Source organism: Asparagus officinalis, chromosome 8 (genome assembly GCF_001876935.1).
Source record: "Asparagus officinalis chromosome 8, Aspof.V1, whole genome shotgun sequence".
In the NCBI taxonomy this organism is placed as follows: domain Eukaryota; kingdom Viridiplantae; phylum Streptophyta; class Magnoliopsida; order Asparagales; family Asparagaceae; genus Asparagus; species Asparagus officinalis.
The window spans coordinates 108,531,631-108,543,678 of record NC_033801.1 but is presented as its reverse complement, the minus strand read 5'-3'; the positions used below and the strand labels follow the sequence as shown (position 1 = coordinate 108,543,678).

The 12,048-nt window shown below is 34.5% G+C and overlaps 1 protein-coding gene across 4 annotated transcripts in view; it reads right to left on the bottom strand.

The window, feature by feature from the left end:
• LOC109819935 (double-strand break repair protein MRE11) overlaps positions 1 to 10,956 on the bottom strand; it is a 13,510-nt gene extending 2,554 nt beyond the window's left edge. The window contains exons 1-21 of one of the 4 annotated variants that reach the window (XM_020385926.1): positions 10,810 to 10,956; positions 10,608 to 10,678; positions 9,164 to 9,208; positions 8,754 to 8,889; positions 8,246 to 8,403; positions 8,055 to 8,145; positions 6,590 to 6,709; positions 6,231 to 6,299; positions 6,061 to 6,152; positions 5,837 to 5,939; positions 5,656 to 5,763; positions 4,377 to 4,439; positions 4,240 to 4,311; positions 4,034 to 4,111; positions 3,768 to 3,830; positions 3,296 to 3,359; positions 2,739 to 2,821; positions 2,428 to 2,541; positions 2,197 to 2,274; positions 2,054 to 2,125; positions 1,165 to 1,415 (exon numbers count right to left, since the gene is read on the bottom strand). In XM_020385926.1, the coding sequence (XP_020241515.1) occupies positions 1,165 to 1,415; positions 2,054 to 2,125; positions 2,197 to 2,274; positions 2,428 to 2,541; positions 2,739 to 2,821; positions 3,296 to 3,359; positions 3,768 to 3,830; positions 4,034 to 4,111; positions 4,240 to 4,311; positions 4,377 to 4,439; positions 5,656 to 5,763; positions 5,837 to 5,939; positions 6,061 to 6,152; positions 6,231 to 6,299; positions 6,590 to 6,709; positions 8,055 to 8,145; positions 8,246 to 8,403; positions 8,754 to 8,889; positions 9,164 to 9,165 (1,817 nt within the window). In that variant the 5' untranslated portion in view covers positions 9,166 to 9,208; positions 10,608 to 10,678; positions 10,810 to 10,956. Of the gene's footprint in view, positions 1 to 1,164; positions 1,416 to 2,053; positions 2,126 to 2,196; positions 2,275 to 2,427; positions 2,542 to 2,738; positions 2,822 to 3,295; positions 3,360 to 3,767; positions 3,831 to 4,033; positions 4,112 to 4,239; positions 4,312 to 4,376; positions 4,440 to 5,655; positions 5,764 to 5,836; positions 5,940 to 6,060; positions 6,153 to 6,230; positions 6,300 to 6,589; positions 6,710 to 8,054; positions 8,146 to 8,245; positions 8,404 to 8,753; positions 8,890 to 9,163; positions 9,209 to 10,567; positions 10,679 to 10,809 lie in introns of all 4 variants that reach the window. The other 3 variants (XM_020385925.1, XM_020385929.1, XM_020385927.1) reach the window with 3 other exon arrangements.

Sequence of the window (12,048 nt, the reverse complement as noted above, 5' to 3'; positions counted from 1 at the left end):
TTGTTAATATAGCTAGAATGAGAGGGACAAATGTCCTTCAACTCCTGAAGGTTATAACCTGATATTAAGCTCGATAAGGATTTATATAGATTTGTAATACACCACCTGAACCATAAACAAATTCCTAAAAACAATCATAAAAAAGCATACAAAATGGTAAATTTTTCATATCGGTCAATCAACCTACGAAGATGGTGGGCAACAAATTTGGGATCAACTGAATACACACACACCCACTCTTGTAGAAGTATCTGACTGTTAATATGAGCATGCAGTTGCATACGATATGTCATAAATAATAGTGAATATTATGTCCGTATTAATCAATGTTGACAGAAACGAGTTACATAATATGCAACTTTGTCGAAGAAAAAGAGCTGCATAAAATGTAGTGAATGTGAGATTTTGAACAAGATTTGTAAAGTCATGATAATATACATGGACATCTATTCTGGTACTTCTTAGTAAACTACACTGTCCTGTATTGAATTTTAGTTTTATTAAAACTTTAATTTTTTATATTTAAAGTTTTATTAATTTATTATGGACATTTATGTTTGTTTTAAATTAAAAAAATAATAAAACATTTAACATTATTCATTATCGTTATGTGTTGTGTTACGCTATATGCCCTTTAGCCTAACGAGAGAGAGTATAACATTATTCATTATCGTTATTTTAAGATCAGCATTAATCTGCGCAAGGGAAAAAGTATGCCACTGTGTACTGTGTCAAAGCTAGGATTCCGCAAATGATGCCCATCAGAGTTATGGTCAGCAGATAGAGATCAAAATCTGTTCTTTTTTTAGATCCGTTCTCATGAATAACAAAAACATAAAAACATGATTTTTCTTGTAAAATTCTGATAATTTGATTTCAAGATACTCCTCATTATTGATGCTAGCTGTAAATAGTAAAACTATCAAGACAAAAATCTCCAGGTCCCTCTATGTCTTGATTCTTGAATGTACTACTTAACTATTAAACCATATATAAATCCTGGACCTTCTTTGAGCTAAGTAGGGAAAAGTGAAATCAATAGAATTATTTAATGTGCTAGGAAGCCATGGATTTAGATACCGTATCCAATCGAATCATTAATAGCTGTAATTACTCAACGAGGTTAATAGAATAAAATAAATGAAAAATAAACCTAAGAAAGACCTCTCAGAATGGCGCATTCCCATAGCTGCATCAAGGGTCGTCTGCTTTAAGCCACCAGAGCCTCTTCCCCTGCCTCTCTTAGAAGCTCCACTTCTACTGAGGTTAGATGCATCTTGAGAGGCTTTAGATGCCCCAGCTCCTTTTCTTCCTCGGCCAGCAGGCTTTGAAGTTGAAAGCAACTGCCTGGAATCTTCATCGTCACTAAAGGAATTTGTACTGATAGCACCTACTGTATTTTTGCCTCTAAAGCCCTATTACAAAAGCAACAATCAACATAAGCTGTATAAGAGCTTGCATGCAGTTATATTGCCCAGGGGCGTTCTGCAAAATTTGGTACACTCCTGAGAAAAATGTGTTTGTATGGTGAGAATATTAAGTGCAGTATATTTTATTTTTTTTCAATAACAAGCATGGTAGCTGATGTAGAATGAGATGCTAAAATGGATAAAGTAGGTGAAGAAACATGACCAATAATGAAAAAGAAAGGCAAAATTTGGATTCCCGCATGTAAATGCAGTGTGAAGCCAACACAAGGATGTGAAGCCTTTGATCGTGTCTATTTTTCTTATCAAGTCCCATAAAACCCCTAGCTACCACTTCTCGCTCTAAAAAGCGTAATTCTCACCAGACACATATGCTACTAGTAACATACAATATTAGTAAACTTGCATGAAAAAGTTAACAAATGTTAGCTTAAAAGTTGTATACACTCATGTGCAGTTCATAAACAATCCCATATCCTATTATTTGGGTATATACTACTGATGGAAAACAAGAAAACAATTCAAAGAGGGAAAGATATAGGTAAATAGAGAAATTTCCAGAAACTTGAGCTACATTATGATTATGCATGCCATTTTGCCAAAATGAGTGCATGAAAGCTACTCACCTGTAGATCTTGTGAGTTGGATGTGATTCTCATTGTTTCCTTAGGGTGTGACGTTCTTTCCTTTACGCGTTCCTGCAGTAAGATAAAGAAAACATGTCATATCCATGTATAGTCAGCAGTTGTCGATAACATTAGCTTAATACCTGCATGCATTCACCAACTTTGACTATTAGCTCTTCCTCTTCAATCTTTAAGCTATCTGCTTCTTTGTTTAACTTATTCTGGAGTTTACAGAAGGAAGTTAATAATCAGGTCAGAGACTCAAAAATTGTTACTTGCACTAGAGTAGAGAACTAGAATCATATTTAAAATGGTTGCATTAACATTATAATGATGGTTTTCAAGAAACTGCTGAAATGGTGAAGTGCGCTTACTCTCGTCTCCTCAAGATTGTACTGCAAACAAGAGTAAAAAGCCATCTTATCATCTTTATTAACAAACTCATGAAGTGCTATATCCAAATCATTAACAGGAAGTATCTCCATTTTCTGCGAAAGATGTAAAAATATGCATCAGTTCTTGATTTAAATGGTATAAAAACGAGAAAACAAAATGCCTATTTGATCAAGAGTGATTTCACGCATGTATGTATCTAAAACTACCACTAAGGAAAGTTCATGCCACATATAACGAGAGAATTTAATTGCACAGTAAAAATAAGGATGGGAGGAGGAAATTAATGTACCAAATTACTTTCTGCAACTAGAGCCTCAATATTTTGTTGATTTAACTCCTCTGGACGAAGCCTCTCAGAATCGCCAAGTTTATCTACAGTAAAAAAGATTAAGATAAGACATTATTACTCTCTAAGGGTAAGTAAAAACGATCCCCCCCCCTCCCCCTTGAAATAGCAGAAAGTGTGTACGTTGTAGTGATTATAACTTCACCCAATATATATCGTAAACTCAACTTCTGAGTTTCAATGAGATAATCAGGAAAGAGTTCCCATGCAGCCTTACTGTAAAGTACAACATAAAAACTAATGTTATGGTTAGGTCAAATGACTACACATGCCAATATCAAGCCGCAAATCAGCTTGGCAAATTGGATTTCCATACTAGAAAGGGGAAGTGCCTTTTGAAATGTCCCAAGATCAGTCAAGTGTTATTCTAGGTTGTAAGTCATTAATAATAGAACAACAACGCAAGAACTCATGCCAAAACCGAGTGTGATCTAAATTTATTCTACTTTGTAAACTCTTTTGTCCAGGTTTAAAACTTGGCTATTTTTGTAAGTAGTCACCTTCAAGAGATTGTCGTTTCTTTGCAGCCTTTGAGAAAATGAGGATGTCCTGTGGATTGGCTACCTAAAAAAACAAGTTAATATATTAATATATTATGATAACGACACCACTCACCACTTAAGAAACTGTACATGAAAGTGAAGTAAAAACAAACTATATGGAAGGTTCTAAACTTGAACAGAGAACATAATTTACATCACACAGAAGTTGTATACAGAAATCAAAAGGGAAAAGCATGGGATATTAATAAAGAGCTATGCAGTAGATGTTTGCTGCGTCATATGTATATTTTTTTGGAGATCTATTGTAGTCCTAATATTTCATGACAATTCTGAAAATATTTTCTCATTCAATAGAGTATGAATTTGTAAAATATGTCCACATGCAGGTTTCTTGAGGGACATGTGCTTCATTTCCTTCTGTTGTGTTCGAAAACATTGATGCTAGCACTCATAATTACATCATAGGTACCTTTCCAACATACTTCTGGCCAAATCTTTGAGGGTTTATAGTCATGAATCCAGAGTAGTCAACCTGCAATATTAATTATCAGTTTAATGTTCATGCAGCTAGAAAGAAGAAACTATCATGTTACTCAAAGGCTAAAAAGAGGGAGGAAGGTTGATGCTAAGAGATAATGATAATCAGATGAAGAAATGAATTAAATATGCTTAGACAGTTTCTACTACACCTTCAATTCTAACTCCCTATGACGTGTTCATGGTAATAAGCCATACCTTTATTCTGATCAACGGAAGCTTCAATTCTGACTTGCTGACAGTTGTTTTCCTACTTTTTTCGATCAGATTTCCCACCTATAGCAGTTAAGTTTATAAGAGAAAGACAAAAGAGCGGAGCGGAGGCGAGGGAGAAAGAGAAGGGGGGGGCGAGCGGAGCCATAAATATTTTGGAGCTATGAATGAAACATGATCCTTTTCCTTACAACTTTGTCTAGATGTTCCAGAACAGACGCTTGGTCATTGGGATCTATGTCGGGTTCATCCTTTAACACAACCTGGATTGCAAGTGGGGGAATGTAAGAAAAACTACATAAGATGAAGTTGAGATCAAACTACTTGCCTCCATATACTCAAAAGGTCTCACTGACTTGAGAGGTATTTTCGTAGGTCTATATTGACTGCCCTGTTGAAAAGAAGTTAAGAATAATGTGTTTTAATTCTGACAGCAATTACCAAAACTTAGTACAAAAGAGTTTCAACAAAAAAAAAGGAGAATACCCGCCGGTATTGCACGGATCCTTCACAAAGGATGTACTACTATCCAATAGATACTGTACACTCAGATACTTTAATACTTGGTAGATAGTTGGACACTTCACAAAATGTCAACTTATTATAGATGTGCCCAAAGGAAACATATTAGGTCACAGAAGTTAAACAAGTTAATGATGAAGAAAGGATTTCACAATTCAATTGGATTTATAGATGTATCTAATTCTACACATCTGGCACATATTAATAATAAAGAATGAAGAGAATAATGACTAGTTTGGTAGATGTGGATTTCTACCAGTTGAAAGTTATTATAAAATATGTGAATGCAGTGTTCATTTAACCACATTGTAGTCTTACTGGTTTATTAAATTTTAAATGTGCAGAAATACACGAAGTTATGTGTGAATATGTGCTTGCGCACCCTGCCATACCCATGATCTATCCTTATCCACTGGAACATACCAACCCAGCCAAATGTACACATGAACAAGTTGATGCAAACATAAAAAACGTTCGATTAGGAAAAGAGTGTAATGGAGTGAAAAGGAAATCAGAGAGATATATGTACTTTGATGATTAAATGCAAGGTCATAAAAATCGGTTTATTTCAATTGCTAGCATAATTTATGTTCTTGCGAGATGATAATATCATTGAGGAGTGCAGTGCAGTTAAGTATGCATTTACTGGACAGAAATGTGAACTTTAATTGAGGACACCAATGAAGTTTTCTTGAATCTTTCTTTTCAAACCAACTTGTAATCACCTAATTTTGCTCAAGCCCTTTACTTCATATAGCAAGTGTTCCATTCTGCAGTTGTCACTTGTATTTTGTCGCCTTCCATGCACGAAGCCAATGTGGAGTATGGCATGGGTCCATTTTGGTGCAGGGCAGAAGAAAGAGAGAGACCATAAGAACGATACATTTGGAAAAACCACTGATTTCGTGTACAAATGTACAGTCTGTCTATACATAATCCTCCATACATTTGAATACATTGAATCTTTAATTAATAAACATGAGTAGTTCCTTTCATGGATTTCTTAAGTATCAAATTTTGATCACTACCTAGATAACACAAGATGCTATGAGGACGAAAGAGAAGGAAAGTTTCAAAATATCTACCTTAATTTCCAAGAGAAGTACATGTTTAGGCTTTGCTTCCCCATCAATCAATGAAGTTGCAACAGATGATCCTGGTTGAGTGATATGAAAGCCCATCCCTGCAACTTCCTGGATAAACGATTCTCAGGACGATATTATTAGTAATGTAAATCAACAAAGAAAAATTCGTTCATGGATATACCTGTGGGTCGACAAGGCATTCATGTTCATGCCCCCACACTATAAAATCAAGAAATCTTGGCAGGAAATGCTCATTAATAGCATTTTTCGGATTTGTCTTGACCCTATAAAACACAAAAGTAAAAGGAATAAGATTAGGTAGATGTAATTGAGAAACCAACAAATCCATAAATTTAACCATTGTTCATATCTCCTAGACCGCTGGTGTATAAGCATGTATATAACCTATTCTGATGAAGAACCAGAATGTTAAACCAATCTGAGACAGAACATTCATCTTGAGCTTCAGGCCGCATCCACTGTACTGCATGTGGTGTCTAAGAAAACAAATGGTGAAAATCCAGTAAGCTAGAAAACGTAACCAATATCAAACGGAAAAAAGGACCAGCATCCACCTGAAACATTCTGTTTAGCCTCTCATCTCTTATGTTCCCAAGGCCATACAACGCCACTGCGGTCGCACCCTTGATTTAACATGAGGGGAAAAAATAAAATAAAATTAGGTCCATAACCAAATAAAGAATATTAGCATGTCCGCAACTAGCGAACCGCGTTTTACGGCGATCCCCATTATTATCCGCAATTTATCTGGCTAGGTATTTGGGATGTTAGATTAACAATATGCTGTAAAATTCTGTAAACTTATGGAGTTCCCTTAAAAAAAATTGTGCTCCAGAATCAACCCTATTTGATGGAAAAGGGCTCTTATAATGACGAGCACAATGATGATGATGGTTTTTAGCTAAGAAATTACCTTCCTGATAAGTATAGGATAGAGTGTTATCTGACCAACACCAGAGCCACCAAGGGCCATTTTGCCAAAATAATTCACAAGATTGCACGCAGAGAGGATATCAATGGAAGAAAGGTTATCCTGCAAGAAAGAATAAATACCAGCGGGTGCCATGAGGATGAAAATTAAAATGTTCAATAATCAAGGAAACGAAAAATTGACTGCAAATGAAGTCAGATATGGTGGTTCTTAAATTGTTAGAAGAAGCTTCAAAGTCCAAATATACCTGCCATATGTTAACCCTGAGAAATCTAGGTCATGCACCAAGAGAACAATGCAATGCAACTCCTGATAGTGCAATGTTGCAACTTATTTGATACAATTGGTTAACAATTTTCAAGTTTCCCTAGTAGAATTCATTAAAGTCATCTAGGGGGTTAAGGACTGAGCCGGTTTCCCGACTTCCTTGTGTCATATTGCAAAATGTTTTGCAATAGAATTATGATAATTCTATTATCCAATATTTGCTCTCTTTTTCTTTTTTTGTTTTTAAATTGAGCTGTTTAACACCTAAAAAGTACTTTGTTGTGCACTGTCAAATTTTATTCGGTTTTGTAGTAAAACTGTCTGTAGACTATAATGCATAGCTTACGTACTAGATCAAATGTGAGTTTTTGTAGAAATTTATACAAAAAACTAGAGCAGAACTGAAGTTTCCACAACCTTTTCATTTCATCAGTTGTGACATACCCTAATCTAGATGAAGTTTATATTCATTTGTATGAACATTAGTCATCAGTAAAGCCTTATAGACTTTCATGCATATGTCCACATTGAAATTTTTCATTAACTACACCTGCTAGGAGTTGAGGTTGAACTAATACTCAGATCAGACAGATAAATCCAGCAGATCATTAGATCATCCATTCAACAAAATCAAAGGATTTTAACTTTCACTCTTTCTTTTACCTCATTTAACTAACCTTAAAAACCAAAAACCGCAAGTAGCAAATCTGACATAGAGGATGTATTAAAGCATTTGTACCGATATTTCTTGTTAGTGACAAATTAACAGGACATGAAGCTCTATGAGAGGACAGTATAACTATGACTTTAAATGCAATACTTATAAATTTGACCAGCTGTTAAAGAGCAGCACAACTATCAGAATGGTTCGTGCGTAAAGAGCATGCATAAAATAGATGTCAATATGAGTATGACAACAGGGAGTTTCATATTAACATTTTAACCATGATTAGTTGTTAGTCAGCTGCATCAATTCACAGATAAGCACTATTTATCCTCAGAAGTATACTCCGCACCTAACATTAAAGTATGTGAAACAAAACACAATAAAAACAAATTATTATTAGTAGTAGTAGTAGAGCATTTTATTTTTGTAACTTATGAATGCTTCAAGAAAGAAGGATACTGAAAACAGCATCAATATTGCTAATCATTTAAAAGCAGAGATCCTTTAACATACCACTCCAGCAGGATCATCATGATTTCCATGAATAGTAAAAACAGGTAGGCCAACATTGAAATGGGGGTCCTCATAGTTCACATGACCAAATCTGAGTGAAACCAATAGAGCAGAGTTACAGTAATATTCTTAATTAGAAATGCATGTTGTGACAATTTACATATATAGCATGTGTAAATAGGTTATCATACTTGTTTGGGAAGTTCACAGTCTGATCACTGACAACTTGGAACGGTACTGGTCGGTCATTGAGGCAGTAGCGTCTCAGAATTTCAATGGCCTTTACCAAAGTTGATCTGGAAGGCTTGTTCTCATGAAAGAGATCACCGCCAAGGAGCAAAAAATCTACCTGCAGGGATGATTATTCTTAAAAACTTCTTCTCCATTGCTAAAGGATGAGTCGCATATGCAAATGCCAACAGTAATTAGTGAAATCATGCACGAAGAGACCAAGCAAATTAAACAGACATAAATTGAGGAATTAAAAGCTAACGCTGCAGTAGAACCGAGGATTGTTTCAAACTAATGGTGTGCTCGAATCTAAAAACCTCAACGCATACCACTTTCAAAGCCCGAAAATGGCAACGTTTAAGTATGTATGAAAACACAGTGCAGGAGACAACACAACAAAGAAATATTATTTACCTACATTGAGCTATAATAGTTGTTGGGGAAAAAAAGATCCCATATATTTATTACCTGTTTTTGCTCAGCTATCGAGCAGATCTCATCAAAAGACTCAAATGAATCGAACCTACGAATTTCATCTTTCTCCATATATCCCAGATGACAATCAGTTGCAATGAGCACCCGGAGTGTATCATTGGCGTCCTCCCTAGAAGTTTTTGTTATATAAATAATATCAAAAAAGTTTCTTCGACTAGAAATAAAATAAAATTACAAAGTACCCATACATTTGACTCAAATTGACAAGCATTTCACGAGAAACACAAATCGTCTACTTGAAGGGTATGCATTTTAACAAGGAACCAATTCAGAAAACCATGTTTTACACGAGAGCATGGGAGTTGTAAACTATCGTGAATAATAAAAAAATCAAATATATTTCTGTTGGCCCTCTACATAATCATGACAGATGGAAGTCTTACATTGATAATTCTCGTTCCAGCCTGACTTCCAATTTTTCTTCTACCCTGCACAGGAAGTTAATTACTAAGCTACTGACTAGTAACATTTTGACCATAACTTGGTATGTTACAGATTTACAGATTAACTGGCATGCCATTCGATGTATACTTACTGCATAAACATGAGCCTAGCAATTCAGCAGGTACAAGATAGTCCACTTTATTTTGAAATATCCCATGGGAAAGGAAGGGGTAGGCATAAAACTTATCATGAATTATGCCCAAAAAGATCTCCAGAAAAAGCAAGTATTATGCAAAAAAAGGAAAATTTATTTTTAAGGAAAAAAATATATATGGTTGCCTAAGATGGTAGACCTGTATTATGATACACAAATATGAAGTTCACAATCATTATCCAAATTCTACATTTGTAATATTTAACCAGCTCATAGACTAAAATATAGGTTTCGCCTTCAAAAAATAAGAGCAGAAAAACAGACTGATGAATATTTCATCGAAAACAGTTTATTTATTTGATTTGTCCTCCGACCTTTTTCTGCTCTAGCTGAGAAGTTTGTGCACCAGGACATTCTGTCATTGGTCTATGCATGTGCGGAAAACAGGCCAAAACACGTTTTGCACGCTCAATTAAAGATCTTTATAACCCTTGACAAAGATCTTGACATTCAAACTTATAATAAGATAAATTTCTACTACTACCAGACTGGATTAAAGATGAAGCTTACATATAAAACACTCTTCAAGTTTAAGATTCTCCAAGATTAGCATGGATTAAAAGTCACCACAAACCCTAGTACACCTTTTAACACTACATTCAGACACCAAAGAGTCCTTTTCACCCTTTATAGAACTAGAAAGGTAAATTTTTGGAAGATAAAGTAGATCCATTTCTACTACTACCAGACTGGATTAAAGATAAAGCTTACATATAAAACATTCTTCAAGATTAACATGGATTAAAAGCCACCATAAACCCTAGTACATCTTTAACACTACATTCAGACACTAAAGAGTCCTTCTTTTCCCCCCCTTTATTGAACTAGAAAGGTAAATTTTTTGGAAGATAAAGTTCTGTTTGCAAGAAAATTCGTGAATTATGTGTTTTATCAATCGATATAAACAGTAAATAACATAAAATTCCATCCATTGAACTGCAATTTTGCATAGAGAAATCGCCCATTTTCTACTTTAGGGCCCTTAATCACAGCCTCCTTGGGACATTAAAGTTAAAGATGATAGTGTTTCCAGTAGAGAACAAGTAAAAAAAAAAAAATCCAAATTGAAGTACAATGGAACCTGATCTACCAATCGCTGCAAACTCTTTATCAAGCTATTTATAAGCAGTTTGGGTACATGAATACAGAAAACCTAATTGAGAACGAAATAAGTAAAAATAGATGTCACCTTTTGATGACGTGTAGTAGGAAAGCCAAGAAAACCCAACCTTTACCTCTATTCAAACTTTTAGACTGAGAATCGCGGTACCAGAGTAGAAACCTTGGCCCAAAACAAACCCTAGAAGAACAAATCCAACTGCTGAGATGACTATAAAATCCAATCGAATATCAAATTTAAAAGAATTAAAGCTAGTTCAATGGATCGAAAAGCTTCGACGCAAAGAAATTAGTGAAGAGCAGAAATTTTACCCTATTTTTGGCTTCTTCCAGCGAAAGAGACGGGATGAGGAATGAAATGCTGGCGGGAACTTCTGCTGGAAGATTATACCCCCTCCATTCGACCGGGTTCAATGTTTTCGAAGCGGACTCGGGCAAACCGCTTCGTGCGTACCAATTTTGATCATTTTTTCAGTTGGTTTTTTTTATTAGTCCCTTGTATTTGAAATTATTAACTCAATTTATGGGAATTAATATTTTGAAATTATTCTCTCGAATTAGGGAAATTAATATTAGGTCCCTCAGTTTATGAAAATTATATTACGTCCCTCAAATCTTACGTTATTATCAATTAGTCCCTCAGGTAATTGAAATTGCTATTAAATCCCCCAAATCTTTCATATTTTGAAATTATTCCCACAAATTACGGAAATTAATATCTTTCTTATTTCGAAATAATTCCCTCACTTTATGAAAATTAATATTTGGTCCCTCAAATCTTAAGTTATTGTGAATTAGTCCCGCAAATGCCATTTAAGTCCCCCGGAACTTTAGTTACTTTTAAATTAGTTCGTCATACTAAGAGTATAAGTAGGAAACAGAGCGATTAATTTAAAATGACTAAGGAAATTTAAAAGCAATTTCAATGATTTTAAGGGACTGTTTTTTCTCTATTGCTATATTACTCTTGATTAGATGAACTAATTTGGAAATAACTTAAGATTTAAGGGACTTAATAGCCATTTGTATGATTTGCAGGGCTAATTTCAAAAACTTAAGATTTGAGGGGCCCAATAGTAATTTTATGATCCTATGTAATAATTAAAAAATGAAAGATTTAAGGGACTAATATAAGAAAACCCCCTTTTCAGTTCTAAATATGATGTTTTTTTAGTAGTCCCCTGCATGTTTGATAATGTAAATTTAATCCCTAAATTCATTGAAAACAACTATTAGGTCCCTTAGTTCTTATGCGATGGTTCAAATTAATCATATTCCAACTAGGAGCAGCAAAAGTAAGATATAGAAAATCAGAGGTTTAAAATAGCATATTTAATAATTAAAGGGGTATTTTCAAGTGATAAATAATTAAAGAGCTACTATTGAAATTACCTTTAAGGTTGGTCCCTTATTAAATAGATAATTTGAAACTGGTCCTCTAAAGACGCAATACTAAGAAAAGTGTCATAATCTGATTCAATTACACTAAATAGGTACATGCTAACTATTTATGTTAAAATATACATGGGAATGAGTTAAGATATCCACTAA